General features: G+C 40.7%; 1 protein-coding gene across 1 annotated transcript; it reads left to right on the forward strand.

Moving 5' to 3' along the window:
* The first annotated feature begins 3,028 nt into the window (after positions 1 to 3,028).
* On the forward strand, positions 3,029 to 12,035 carry LOC109406612 (outer dynein arm-docking complex subunit 3). Its single transcript, XM_019679701.3, has 4 exons — positions 3,029 to 3,340; positions 3,399 to 4,307; positions 11,064 to 11,241; positions 11,329 to 12,035. Exons 1-4 carry the CDS (start codon positions 3,250 to 3,252, stop codon positions 11,984 to 11,986), a joined length of 1,836 nt encoding a protein of 611 aa, XP_019535246.2. The 5' UTR covers positions 3,029 to 3,249; the 3' UTR covers positions 11,987 to 12,035.
* The last annotated feature ends 3,096 nt before the right edge of the window (positions 12,036 to 15,131 follow it).

Consider the following 15,131-nt stretch of genomic DNA (forward strand, 5'->3'; position numbering starts at 1 on the left):
GGTGTAGATCTTACACCGTAACGCACCATTTCAAGGTGATCTACCCACGTTAAGGGACCCCTTCTTCTTCTTCTTTATGGCTCTACGTCCCCACTGGGACTTGACCTGCCTCGCTTCAACTTAGTGTTCTTTGAGCACTTCCACAGTTATTAATTGAAGGGCTTTCTTTGCCTACCATTGCATGGATTTGTATATTGTGAGGCAAGTACAATGATACACTATGCCCAAGGAGTCGAGAAAATTTTTCCGACCGGAACGGGAATCGAACCCGCCGTCTCCGGATTGGCGACCCATAGCCTTCACCACTAGGCTAACTGGAGACCCCTATTAGCAGCAAAATACTAGAGCAAAAATAAAGCAAGTTATTGAGGCAACATGTTGAACATATTTATCCTATTCGAAAGCCAGCGATTACGGCACCGATTGATTCCGTTCATTTTGTTTTCATGGGTGCTCACTTCTAACGAAAAATACAAAAATACACACTACGAAAAAATCAAAATTACTCGTGACGTAAATTTACTGCACAGAGCTTACCAGTTTAATGGCGTAAATTTACAGGTCTTTTGACTTATTTACGTTATTCTTGTAAAATTATTATTATACGTCATTCTTGTAAAATTGAGCTCAAGGTGACGTAAACAATTTGGGAATCGTGAGTCATTACGTTTCATGTGACGAAAAATCCAGTTTAATGTGACTGAAGATTACGTCACTTGGGCGTTCAAATTTACGTCATATGTGTCGCTTTTATATGTGCATCCAAAGTGACGCAAATTTACATGAATTTTTCTAAGTGTGTAAGAAACAAAACAAACAGCGCTTCAATCCTTTGTTTTTCGTAGGATGAAAATGGCTGAAGTAGGATGCTTAATATGGGAACCAATACCCTATGTTGCAGAAAAAAACCAAAGGCATTCTGCATAGATTCAACAAATTTTATTGTTGACTCAGCGCTTACCTGCAAATTTTGTTGATTCAACAAGTTCATAAATTCGTAACAACAATAAAGTTTTTTGTTTCTAAAATTGCCCAAAATCAACCTACTGTCAAAGCCAATGCATAAAATTTTTCGATACAAAAATACGATTTATCAAATCTACAAAAGCAATGTTTTGAAGTAATAAAAGGTGTTGTATTGAAACTAAAATTTAATTTTGTTGTTTCAACGAAACTTTTGAACTAATAATAATAAAACTGTTTTGTTGTTTATTTACATCTGTATAAACAAATCTAATTATTTTAAATTTTACACAGTACATCGTCTAAGTAAGAAAAAAATATGGCGATTGTACATTACTTTTATTCCGATATGATGTTGTGGCGCGGTTCCTGTTAATGAATTTTTCGTCCATCCCATTTTCTCTGTTGATTTTATTCTGTGTTCATGGTTAATTCTGAAATAGATACATAAATTGTTATACCATTAGAAGATCAATCACGTCAAATTTTCGTTTACCAATCCTTATGCGATTTCACTTGTTCCGTAAAAAACATATTTCTCCTATTCGAACCGACTGGCTGAAATTAGCAACAAAATCCATTAAATCATGAAATCACAGTTTAATCTATACACCTATCCTCTTACCTTCATTAACAACCGTTTACAGCCTCGCTAAAAGCAGCTTCGTGAAAACATAGATAACAGTTTTCAAATAGACTAACATAATTTTTCTTTTCTAATGCACTTTTCACCGAAATTCAGTGACAAGAAAAAAAAAATAAAAATAAAAACAATATGTACTGTTTGCCTCCCAAAAACAAAATGGTGACCTTAATACATCAAAATTGTTGATTTTACAAAATTATTTGATAGAAACAATAACAAAGATTTGTTAATTATATAATTTTTTGTAGATATTTTATTCAAATCTCAAAAAATGTTGTTTCGAAAATATTGCAGAATAGAAACAAAAAAATTGCATGATCAATTCAATGCATACGAAAATTATCGATTCTAATCGATGTGTTTTTAGGTTCTACCTATTGATATTTTTCTGCGTGAGCTTGAGCTTGAGCTTTGAGCTTGATTGACCGCCCGTGGATGCTACTCCAGTATCGCCAGACCAGCTACACTCACACAAGGACCAATGAGATAACTGCCGGGGACTAGCAGGCATCTTCAGTGTGTGAGCGTTGGTGATCGTCTATTTTTGGGCGACAATGGCGCCTGCCACGTCAGGTTGCAGGTCAATGTGGGGAAGGGGTAAGGAAGTGATGATTGCAATCGTTTGTATCCACATCTGGCCGAATATACCTCTGCGCCAGCACAAATTCATGCGGATGTTGGAGTGTTGGTGGGAATTGGTTGGCAGAAGGTTCACACATTGGTGTGTGGATACCAGGGGAAGGTGATAGAATTGTGTGTTTTTATTATTTTGAAGGTGTGCGGCACAGTTCGCTTGATTGCATAACTTGTAGGCGTTTTCTAATAGGATCGTGATACTGTGCTGTGAAAGTTTGGAAGGAAGGGAAACGGCTTTTTCAACCCGTTTCTGTTCTAGCGACGGCTATGAACATGTTTATATACATGAGTTGTATATGTAGAGAGCAGAGAGAAAGTATATAGAAAGATACAAAGTAGGAGGAAAGGGACGGGCCAGGGATTGAACCCAGGACCTTCTGCATATAAATCAGAAGCGGTAGCCACTAGACCACCAAGCCCGTATCCCTATTGATATTTTTCTGCGTGAGCTTATTTATTATCTCTTAAAAATCCAACAAGAAGAGTGATCAGTTATGCCCTTACGTCAAATTTTATCTATGAATGTGATATAAACATTAGAAAGCAAAAAAATGTGCATACGAGTTGCGTATATAATACAAAGATATTGAGCTTTAATTTATTTAATACTAGGTACATCCGCGAGAATCATACATCCGAATCACATGGTAACGCGTTACCGCGGGCTCTACAGGTGGCCACTTGAACAAAAGGATTCTTCTAAACATAACACGATGCAACTAGTAACCAAAACAAATGAAAAGCGCAACAAGTTATCCCCAGTCAAGCCCAGGGTCAAATGGCGGCGCATAGAACCACATGCTAAAACATAACAAAACCGTTAGAACCCACCTCCTTATGCTCCTTCCACAATCGCCCCACTACTCCCACACAATCGATTGCCAAGGGCAACAGATCACCCGTTCGGTTCGCGGTTAGATCGATATCGGGGGCAAACCATATTCTGGAATTTTTCATTTTTGGATTGCTGTGCACCGACATTTCCGACTAAAATTCACCGAAAAATGACCACTCCAAAACCGCTTCTGAGCGCCGAAAACTTAGCTCTTACCAACAAGAAAATTGCCGAGTTGAAGAAGAAGGTGCAACTGGCAGGTGAGTAACGGTGGATGGATGTGAAACAAAATCGAGAAACTTCTCACAAAACTTTCAGAGGGTCAAAAGAAGGCCTACACTGAGGAATGGGCTGAAACCCGGAAAGGCCAAAACGACAAAATCACCGAGCTGAAGAAGGAAGTGCGCGACCTAACGAACAAGTTGTCCTACCTGCACAACCCGAACAGCGCCAAGGCGCAGAAGAACGTTCAGGAAATCAAGCGGAGGGTTCAGCTTCCACCGGGGGCCAGAACCGTACAGGATGCGCTGCACATAGTGGATCTGAAGATAATCGACGTGAACAAGCAGGCGGATGCCACCGAGGCGAAGCACAAGAAGCGCGAGATCTACTACAAGAAGCTGCTGGATCAGTACCACATGCTGATGGGATACAAGCACTCCAGTGCGGATGGTTCGAATCCTCCGGAGACGGTGGAAGAGGATGCCAATAGGAAGTTGATCACGCACTTGGAGAACGAGATTCATCGGACTTCGGTTCAGTGGATGGAGGCGGAGCACATCAGGAAGAAGTACAGGGGGATCAAGTTGGCGTTGATGCGCGATGCGGAGAAGTTCGAGAGTTCTCTGCTGGAGCTTGAGCAAGCCATTACGGAACAGCAGGCTGAGATAACGAAGCTGGAGGCAGTGCACAAGGAGGCCATGCAGATGCGAGACAGCACCAAATCGATACTGCAACGCCAGGAGCAGACGACGCACTACGCCAACAAGGCGCGGGAGAAACAGGCGCTGGATTTCCGTCGGCAGGTCGAGGAACGCAAGCAGGAACTGGAACGGCTGGAGCGGAAGATATTCTCCTCCGGGAAGACGATGGTACACCAGGAAAGTGTGCTGTCAGCATCGGGGGATCACTCGGCCGGAAAGGGCGATGGGGAAGACTCGAGCGGACACGACAAGGAAACGGCATCGGAGATGGAACAGAAGTTCAAGAAACTGATGCAGGCGACAGGTAACACTAGTTTACAAAATAAAACGAAAGTCGTGAACTTCTATCAACGATCAAAGTTTTTGAAGCATAATTCAGCGCTGATTTCGAAACCGTGCTTCAAAAAATTGAAAGTAGTACAGTTTTTGAGTTTTAGCTCAATATCGAGTTTTATAACTTTTTAAAATATGGAATTTAATAAAATTCAAATATCTTGCGTTTTGTTCAACCAATTTTAAATCTTTTTCCATAAATTAAACGCTGAATACAATACCATTCGATCATCTGAATACAGGTTTTGCGTTAGATTGATGAAATTCAAGATATTGGCGAGTTTTGGGGACGATCTCCTTAAATTTTAGCAAAATTTCCAAAAATATATGAAGAAATGATTTTTTTTCAATAAGAAAAAATAATTTAAAAATCCTTTCTCAACGTTTATTTGACATATCATATGTAGGCGAGTTACAGTAAAAAAATCAGCTCAATCGGAGTATTGATTACGGAGAATGAGATGTATGAAGTGAGCGACTTTGCTTAAAAATAGAACAAAAATCGATTTCAAATCATCAACCTTGTATGGAAACTCGAAAAAAATTCCGCTCTACTGTATTTTTTTTTTCCTTCGCGTTTTCGAACTCAGGGCATGATTCTACACCAGAAACAATCACCAGCTTACCGAGTTCAAAAATACTGTAAACTAGTGTAATATGTGGTTTGTGGTGAATGTGGAATTGAGTTGCACAATTGCAGAAGCTTCTAAAGGTTTGCAATGTTGAAAATATTCTTTGGGTAATCTGTCCAGACATCAGAAGTCTTGAAGATGAACTTATTAACAACTAGCTGTCCCGGCAAACTTTGTCTTGCCAAGCTGTGGTGGTTTGACAACTGTTGAGCTCATAACATCACCGCACTCTAGATTGGTTTCATTTCGATCGTGTTGATTTTCTTCGCAGGCCACACAAAATCAGAACTTTATCAATTTTCTTACTTTTTTAGTTAATTTTCGTAACTTTTTGTACATATAAACACAGCCACAACGAATACGAACCGAACCGTGTAAGTGTCATGCTGATCGGTTCACCCGTTCTTGAGTTTTGTTGCCTCAAAGGAACTTCAAACTCATTTTTATATATATAGATAGATAGATAGGGGCCCCGAGATTAGAAAAGTCACATCCTATGATCGAAAAGCAGTTGTAACATTTTTTCCCATCGCCTATGTCACAGGAATGGTTTAACCGATTTTTAATTATTTTAACTAATCTTATGCCCTTATTTTTAAGTTTTTTTTTTATTCTTCAATCACTTAAACTAATTTACAGCTGTTTTGTCCACTAGGGCACTGCGTGAGCGATTCCAATTGGCACTTACACTTTGTACAGCGCCTAAATGTCTCTCTCTCTCTTCTTGGCGTAACGTCCTCATTGGGACAAAGCCTGCTTCTCAGCTTTGTGTTCTATGAGCACTTCCACAGTTATTAACTGAGAGCTCCCTTTGCCAATGACCATTTTGCATGCGTATATCGTGTGGCAGGCACGAAGATATTCTATGCCCAAGGAAGTCAAGGAAATTTCCTTTACGAAAAGATCCTGGACCGACCGGGAATCGAACCCGTCACCCTCAGCATGGTCATGCTGAATACCCGTGCGTTTACCGCCTCGGCTATATGGGCCTAAATGTATTCTATTATTATTCTACAATATCCGAAACGAATATTTGCAGCTCTAGAGGGAATCCTTGAAGGAGCTTCAGGAGAGTGACAATTCACGCAGGAATTTTAGCAGTATCCCGTAGAGGAATTCCCGAAAGAATATCTAGAGAATCTCCGTAATAAATCTTTGGAGTACCCAGAAGGAATTCCTGGATGAACTCCAGAAGAAATTCAGAAAAGCGGCCGAAGAGGAACTAGAGAAATCTGTGGATAAATTGCAGGAGGGACACCTGAAAGATCTACAGGAGCAATCAGGAACTCCAAGAAGGATGGCGAACCTTGGAAACCCCAGAGAATTTTTCCCCAGAGGAACTTCGAAGGGAATTTCTGAAAGTACTCTAGGAAGGGATCCCTTACTGAACTACAGCTTGAACAAATTTCAGGACAAAGTCTTGTAAGTTCTCAGTGGAAAAGCCTGGAAGAACTCTTAAATTTAAAACTAATCTGGAGACACTCCTGAAGGAATCTCAACCCGGGTAGAAGCAAAGAACAAACCAAGAGCTTTAGCTTGACTGACCGCCTATAGGCTCATTTCGAACACCCCCTCTCCCCTCGTAACATGTTTACCCATACCTAGTACATGGTTCGTACCAAATTCAGAAACTTCCCCCTAAAATGCTACGTCATTTATGGATGTTCCCGAATAACAAAACATTCGGTATGAATAACAACTACAAGTTTTAAGGACAGACTAGTTGGAATCCCAAAATGGCCGCCACAATGGCCGACTTTGGCACCTACTCACGATTTGGAGGGCACAAATCTCTTCGTAAACAAAACTAGCCCACTTGAGCTTCTTATTTTAAGCTTATTACAAGTGAGCAAGAAGAGAATAATAAAATGCACTGTTGTTTGAAGCTTGCTTCTTGACATTTGTGCGTCTGTAGTTCTGATGCACTGTTAAAGCGGTATTTCAAGACGTTTGTCCTTAAGTAGTTTTGAGAGGTTGCTACTGTTGGAATTCCGATGAAAATCCTGTGGAATAATTCCAGACATCACAATGAAATATTAACTATTAGGAATAATAACGGGCGGTACCAATTATTCTGACTATTCTGATAGATATGTACTAGTAAACTCTGGAGAAAACCTGTGATCTCTGTCAGGCAATTCCTTCAGAGATTTGAATAGGAATTTACTTCTAAATCTAACCAGAATTCGGTCCAAAAGTCTTCCTTGCATTCCTTCGGGATTGGATTTCTTGGATTTCTACCGCAATTCCTTCTTTGAATCCTTCCGCAGTTTCTCCTTGAAGTCTTCCTGCGATTTCTCCTGGAGTTCTTCCTTTGATTTACCAATAGTTTTTGTTCCTGAAGGTTTGCTGGAGTTTTTTTTTTCGGAATTTCTTCACGAGTATCTCCTAAGATTCACTCAGAGATGTTTCAGGATTTGCTCCCAGAGTTCCTTTCGAAATTTTTCAGGTCGTCCTGAATTTCTAAGAATTGTTCCTGGAATTTCTAACAGAGCTGCTTCCAGAATTTCTGCAGGAATTTTTCACTGGATCTCTTCAGGAGTACCCCTCGGGATTTCTTTCAGAGATTCTCCCAATATTCATCCAGAGCTTCTCGCTGAATTCCTTTCGGAGATCCTTCCACAATTTATCTAAAGTTTCTTCAGGATACACGGTCAGAAAATTCACTCATTTTCGAGCTAAAGTGGGACAACTCAAAAATGAGTAATTTTTTTTTTCCAGCGATAGCGCTGGCCCAAGTGCGATAATCTCATCAGCTTAAGTCGTATAATATTCTTGCTGATGTGAAGAATATTATACGGCCTAAATTAGTTGGATTTTTGCACTTGGGCCAGCGCTATCGCTGGAAATGCAATTTACTCATTTTTTGAGCTGTTCCAGTTTAGCTCAGTTTTGTGTGAATCTTACTCATTTTAGAGTAACTTTTTCTTAGCGTGTATCTTAGTGGTTTGTCGGAATAAATTTTAAACGGGTTTCTCCGCGATTTTTGCGAGATTTCCTTTCAGGAATTTCTTCCAGCGAGTTTTTCGGAATTTTCATTGGAGTTCTTCTTAATGGTTTTCAAATTTCCTCCTAGAATTCCGATATGACCCAGTTATTCTCAGCATTTCTCCAGAAGTTCCATTCGCAATTTTTCCAATAGGTCGTTATGATGGTTCTCGCAAGATTTCGCCTGGATTCCTTCCATTTCCCGGGACAATTTCTGATAGGAATTCCGAGAAACCCATAGTTCTACTCTGGGCTTCTCTGCCGTGTGCGGCATAGTTGTCCCATGTTAATAGGGATTCCTTTAGAACATGGGACAACTATGCTGCACACGGCAGTTCAGTAATCCCGAGAAAAGTTCTAAAAAATCTCAGAAAGATCACTGCAAGCAATGCTGAAAATAACTACGGGGATAAGACTGGAAAAACACGGAAATAAATCGCTGGGTGAACGCCATGAGAAATATCAGCAAAATCCCAAAAAGAAACCCCCGGGAGAAAATCCAGGATGTTTTTTTTTAAATATCGGAGAGACAACTCTGAGAGCAACATCGGAACAAATCTTCCAACAGAGAAGTCCTGGAAGAAATTCCGAGAGAAATCCAGGAGAAACTTCTAGAGAAATCTCGTGACAACCTTTTAAAAATATCCTGGGAAAAAATAAAGAAGAAAGCTCGTCGAAATTTCCTAAAGAAATTACAGAAGGAGCTTTAGAATCCCAAGGAAAACTCTAGTAGAAATCCCAGAAATAACTCCTGAATAAACTCTGGTTTAACCCGAAAGGAACAGCCCTAGAAAATCTTTCAAGCGGAATCTCGAGAGAAACACAAAAAACGGCACATCAAATGTGAAATATCCAGTAGATCCCGGGATAAATCGTAGGACAAAACCCACGATTTTTTATTTGTAAAACGCAGGAGGAACTCCGGGAATCCCACGAGGAACTGTGGGGTGGGAGTAATACCGAGAAAACTTCTGGAAATAAATTCGACAGGATCCCTGTAAAACCTCCAGGATAAATCGATCGAAATTCAGGAACCCTGGGAAATTGTCGAGGAGGAATCCGACAAGATTTTTTCGAATTTTGGAAAAATGTCGGTAGACATGACAATTGAAAGGAAATAAAAAATGTGGATCACAATATGCTATATTCTGAAAGAAATTGGTAGAAATCATCAAAACAGTTCATTTTATTGGATAAACAAAGTGTATTTATAATTTCTGAAACAGTCTATAGGGGAAAAAATACTCAAATATGGGTAATGTGAACCCAAATATGGGTAAAGTGCAACCCAAATATGGGTTAGCAATTACCCATAAATGAGTATGTGTACTCAGTTAGGTCTCCAGTTAGCCTAGTGGTTAAGGCTATGGATCGCCAATCCGGAGACGGCGGGTTCGATTCCCGTTCCGGTCGGGAAAATTTTCTCGACTCCCTGGGCATAGTGTATCATTGTACTTGCCACACAATGTACAAATTCATGCAATGGCAGGCAAAGAAAGCCCTTCAATTAATAACTGTGGAAAGTGCTCTAAGAACAATAAGTTGAAGATAGGCAGGCCAAGTTCCAATGCGAACGTCGAGCCATAAAGAAGAAGAAGAAGAAGAGTATGTGTACTTTTTTCGATTATGAGTTTTATTTACCCCCATTTGCGACATTGTTCACTCAAATGTGGGTAGCATTTACGCATATTAAAAAAAAGGATTATTGTGAAGATCATGCGGCACAGTTCGCGGGTTCCCGATTCATAGACGTAATATGATAGATTAGCGTGGGACACAAAAAGACATTTTACTCCTGTACACTTTTTAAGTTCCATTTTGGCCCCATATCAGCTGCGCAAAATTTCAGCTCAATCGGAGAAATTATATTTTAGCGCCAGCCAGTTTCCATACGATTTACTATGAGGGAAATCTCTTTTTCAAAGAAAAATCGCCACAGGTTGCCCCTTAACCCCCTAAAAAATTCGATGAATGATTTCTGTTGGTAATTTTACGAGGAACCAACCCTCCGAAGACCGAAAAGCGATCTAAGACACGTGGAAAAAGTTATTGACTGAAAACCGAATGGCATGCCAACGCTGTTTAACATGTAGGGAATAACTATAAATAATAAAATCTCGTCATTTTATCGATCGGGTGAGGCTTAATATTAACTTTCTCCACGAACGTCGCATCGGTTTGCGGTCTTCGGAGGTCTGACTCCTCGTGAAGTCTTCTACAGAAATCATTAATCGACATATTTTTAGGGAACAAGGGGTGACCTCAAGCGATTTTACTTTGAGGAAGTAAATTTTCCCCATAGTAAATTGTATGAAAAACTAAGAATGGCGGGCGCTAAAATATAGTTTTACCGATCAATCTGAAATTTTGCACAGTTGATATGGGACCAAACTGGAACTCAAAAAGTATACAGGAGCTATTTTTTTTTTTTATGTTTTCCCATATAAGCCGTGTCCCAGGCTAATGATAGATATATTAACTGTCCAGTGTTGTGAAGATGGTAGGAAGGATAATGGCTTTTTAAAACCCGTTTCTAGCGATGGAGAGAGTAGTGAGAATGATACCAAATAGGAGCGAATGGATGGACTATAGATTGAACCCAGAACCGTCCGCATACGCAACAAAACCAGTGGCTTTTAAATTATCAAGTCCGTCTTCTTGGACTGCTCGGATCCTTCTTCGTCAAAATCAAGAATTTCAGAATTATCCTGTCATACATAGATGATAGAAGACTAATCGTATCTTTTGTGTTGTTGAGCATAGCCAGTACAGCTCGATTATGTATGAGTCGACTGATCATACTAGGAACTGCTAGTGAGCAATGAACATAATTACATCTATTTTCAACAATAATGTTCTTCTTAATTACCTGACACGTTTTCCTAAATTTCTAACAAACTGTCTACGAAGGTCACTGACCCACGATTTGTCATACAGCCGTCCCAACCTCCCTATTAAGGCATTTGGGACAAATGACCTACACCTAATGTCCATTCGCTAAACCTAATCATACTTTCCCAATGATCCCACGTCTCTAAATGAACCTAATCCAATTAAATTCGTTCAATCACCTCCACTCATCTATTTCTCAATCTCTATTTCCTCAGGTGTCAGCACAGCGAGCGAAGTCGTTGATCGCTTCCTGGCCCAGCGGGAAGCCTCGGCCCGGTTGACGTACCTGCGCACGGTTACCGAGAACGAGAAGAAACAATTGGAATCACAACGGGAGCTGATGACGGCCCAATTGGACGCGTTCAAGTTCGCCGATGTCAAGGACAGCGATGTGTAAGTACTTCTTCACTATAATGATCAATCGTGATCGTGGGACATTTCTAACCATCTTGTCAATTTTATACACTCCCCCCTCGGCAGCAACCAAGAAGAGCTGGAGAAGATCCGGAACTCGATCGAGGAGCAGAAGGCACGCCGAGAGGAGTGCGAGAAGGCAATCGATTACACCCGGAATGTGTTTAATACGATCAAAGACTCGTTGGTGGAGCTGTTGCTGGCCCTGCGGGAGATCGACGACAATTTGGAGGTGCAATTTTTGACCAGATCACCGACCGAGAAGCCGCTGGATCTGGAGGACATATCATCCGAGAACATTTCCGTTGATGATCTGGGAAATATGCTGGAGGATAAAATCAAGCTGGGTATGATTGCCAGCGGTCAGCTGGCAACCGAAACCGACAGTGGCTTGTCCGAGGAAGAAACCGAGCAACAACTCCCGCCGCGACCGGCTAGTTCGGCGCTGCAAATTCCCACGGCGAGTCCTTCGGTGGGAACGTCTTCCATACAGGAGGACCGGGAGAAACCTCCGGCGTATCCGCCGGTTTACGTAAATTTGATTGCCGGCCGAACGACGGCACAGATATCATCGGCTTCGCCAGGACCGGGTGCAACGGTCGTGCTTTCGGACGATGAAGCGGAGGTTCCGTCGCGAAGCTATCTGAAACGTCAGGCGAACATGATCATCGAGGCCAAGTCCAGAAGGAAGGGCTTCCGGATGCCGCCGCCGAAGAGACGTTAAAATGATTTATTGCAGTACAGTTTTGTACCAAATACATACGATTTTAAGATTTAACAGTATAACAGAATCGGAATAATTTTGAAAAAAAAAATCTGTATACAAAAGTATTCTAAAAAAATTACAAACGATTTTTACTTTTCATGCAATCATCTCTCTCTCTCTTCTTGGCGTAACGTCCTCACTGGGACAAAGCCTGCTTCTCAGCTTAGTGTTCTATGAGCACTTCCACAGTTATTAACTGAAAGCTTCCTCTGCCAATGACCATTTTGCATGTGAATATCGTGTGGCAGGCACGAATATACTCTATGCCCAAGGAAGTCAAGGAAATTTCCTTTACGAAAAGATCCTGGACCGACCGGGAATCGAACCCGTCACCCTCAGCATGGTCATGCTGAATACCCGTGCGTTTACCGCCTCGGCTATATGGGCCCTTTTTTTTTTCATGCAATCATAAGAAGGATATAAATACCGCCTGGAAAACCGTTTTTTGATCCAAGGCCCTGAGGTCCAAGACGCATAGGGTGCGGGCGCCGGTTTTGGCCAGTCTAAGGGAGATCATTTTTATAAAAATAAATAACCAACATTCTTATGAAAACAACCAATGTGTCAAATGAAAGGTTTCAATCTATATTTTGAAGGAAAAATGCAGAAATCAAGCCAATACTTGATTTTTGTATTAAAAGTGGCACTGGCCAAAATAGAAGCACTGCCGCAGTTTAGACCATATTCTTAAGTTTGGTTTCTATTTTGACCAATCATGTGTATTTCTTATGAGTGGCCAAATTAGAAGCACCCTGGCCAAAATAGATACATGGGAGCTGATTTTTCTGTTATTCTGTTATTCTGTTATAATCAACGCACCCCCGGGCCGTGGCCAATCTGCGTTGTTTCGCTGGGCGATACGTCTACCAGTAGACTTGTATCTGCCCTATGCTAAACCGATTAGCATATCAAGTCCTTTCCACTGATGAGTAGGCTCGAATGTCCCGCCCCTCCCTATAACCCATAGGGGGAAATAAGGAGTTTCCAGTTTCAAGTATTGTATTGATTATGACACCAACTCTTTCTATTCCTTGGACAAAAAATCACTAGACTTGGATTATCAGACTACTATTAATAATGAACATAATTAAGATACAAGTTTACATATACAATTGTAAAAGCAGTGTTAGATACTTTAAAGTGAATTGAAAAATGTGAATAAGATAAATTGTAAACTATTTCGCGGCGACACGAATGCTTCAATAGTGTCATAAATAAAGGCGCAAACAAACAAATAATTGATATTGAAGTATGCATATTGCATTATCTATTAGCAAAGTAGTAGAAAGAGTTGGGTGCCTGATTATAAAATTGTTGTACTTATCTTGTGTGTTTCGGACAAGTCCCGTTTGTGTTGGCCATTAGGACACTTCTTGCTTCAAAACGGTCGTTTCTGGAATGGAAAGAGAATAATTGGCCGCACAACTCCGCAAATGGGCGGCCCGCACATATTAGTATAATGTTGCAATGATTGAAAATAATTGAGTATAATTGTTAATCTATATGAATAATGCTACTAGTTCAGGTTTCTCACCCTCCACGATTCTCTAGATACTGTTATAGCGTGTTTGTTGTAAATTTGTTAATAAGTGAAGCCTCCAGTAATTCAAAATTTAATGTAGCGAAGATCCTGAGTGGATAGCATTCATTGATAATGATAGTGATTATTTTAATATGGCTTAGACACATTCCAGCGTAACGGGACACCGCGAGGAACTAACTTTCGTGATCAAATGACGTCTGCAATCGAATGCAATGTTCATGATCATATGGTTTAACAGGTTTTATAACAAGCTTATTAGATGTACTTCCTGATGCAATACTTGTTCTATGGGGTTTTGGTTCCAATTTACTTTATATAACATGTTACATTTCGTAACGGGACACCATCGCAGAAATCTTCTTTTTAAAAATTTCAAACTGAAATGCGTATATTAGCTCTGTTATGAGGTTTTGAATAATAGAGTCTTCTAGACATTTCTTCTTTGGATTGATGTGAACAAGATTGCCGAAGTGAGTTTTACTGAGAAATGTATAGTTTCGGAAATATTTTTGATTTAATTTTGGAAGCGCAGCGTTACGCTCGCGTTAAAACAGTGTTTTGCTAATGGTGTCCCGTTACGGCTAAAGACATCTAGTTGTAGATCAAATGTTTTGCTAGATAAAATGTTGGTGTCTTCGGCAATGTTTTACAGACAGATGGTAGCTGTCCGACAGGACACAAATAGGCCTTGAAACCCGCTCTTGCCCTATGGTGGCCATCGGAATGGGCCCTGGGGAACCTGTTTCGAGGTTTATTAAACCTTCACGTACCCGATTCCCGACAACCCATTTTCAAAATGCTGGCATTTCGTCAATTTTCATTCGATGTTTTTGAAGTCGCCCTCAATTGATCATAAATTGGTGCGAGTTTATTATACTCAAGTGGCCGTTAAATATTCGGAACCATTCCGGCGATATTCCGGATTGTGCAGGGGTCAGGGGGTTGTCAAAATAGCTAAAAGTGATTATTTCGAGTGTTGTTGTGTTTGAACCATCGATTTTCAGCGAAATTTTTGTTGCGAACAGTGAAACACAGCTGCTGTAACCAGATTGGAATAAGTTGGCCCATCCGAATCCCCGTGACAGGTTCCGCGGGGCCTCATTGGGGACACTTCTGGTTTTCAACCTAAACATGCCGTGCGACATATCAATCTTCATGATTTCGAATGACTGAGTCAGAAACGATAGACTGAAGTATGTATCAACTAATTTGGCCACCCCGGAACATATAGCACAGGTTTCACAGGGATGTCATCGGGGACATTTCTAGTTGGCAACCAAAACATTCTGAGCGACGTGTCAATCTTCATGATTTCGAAAGAATGGGATAGAAAAAAAATACTTAAGTATGTATCAACTAATATGGCCGCTCCGTAACACCTGGAGCAGGTCCCGCGGGAGCTTCTAAAACACAATAACTCCCACGAAATAATCACTTTTAGCCATTTGGCAAAACAGATTCCTTCCCCACTCCCTGACCACAGTACAACCCGGAATATCTCCCAAATGGTTCCGCACTGGAGTGTAATAAATAAGCACCAAGTTATGATCGATCGAGAGC

This window comes from Aedes albopictus, chromosome 1, assembly GCF_035046485.1.
Source record: "Aedes albopictus strain Foshan chromosome 1, AalbF5, whole genome shotgun sequence".
Taxonomy (NCBI): Eukaryota; Metazoa; Arthropoda; class Insecta; order Diptera; family Culicidae; genus Aedes; species Aedes albopictus.

Coding starts and splice junctions, on each gene's coding strand:
- LOC109406612 (XM_019679701.3), top strand. CDS start 3,250: ATGACCACTCCAAAACCGCTTCTGAGCGCCGAAAACTTAGCTCTTACC. Junction 3,341..3,398: donor GAAGAAGGTGCAACTGGCAG/GTGAGTAACGGT, acceptor CAAAACTTTCAG/AGGGTCAAAAGAAGGCCTAC. Junction 4,308..11,063: donor GAAACTGATGCAGGCGACAG/GTAACACTAGTT, acceptor CTATTTCCTCAG/GTGTCAGCACAGCGAGCGAA.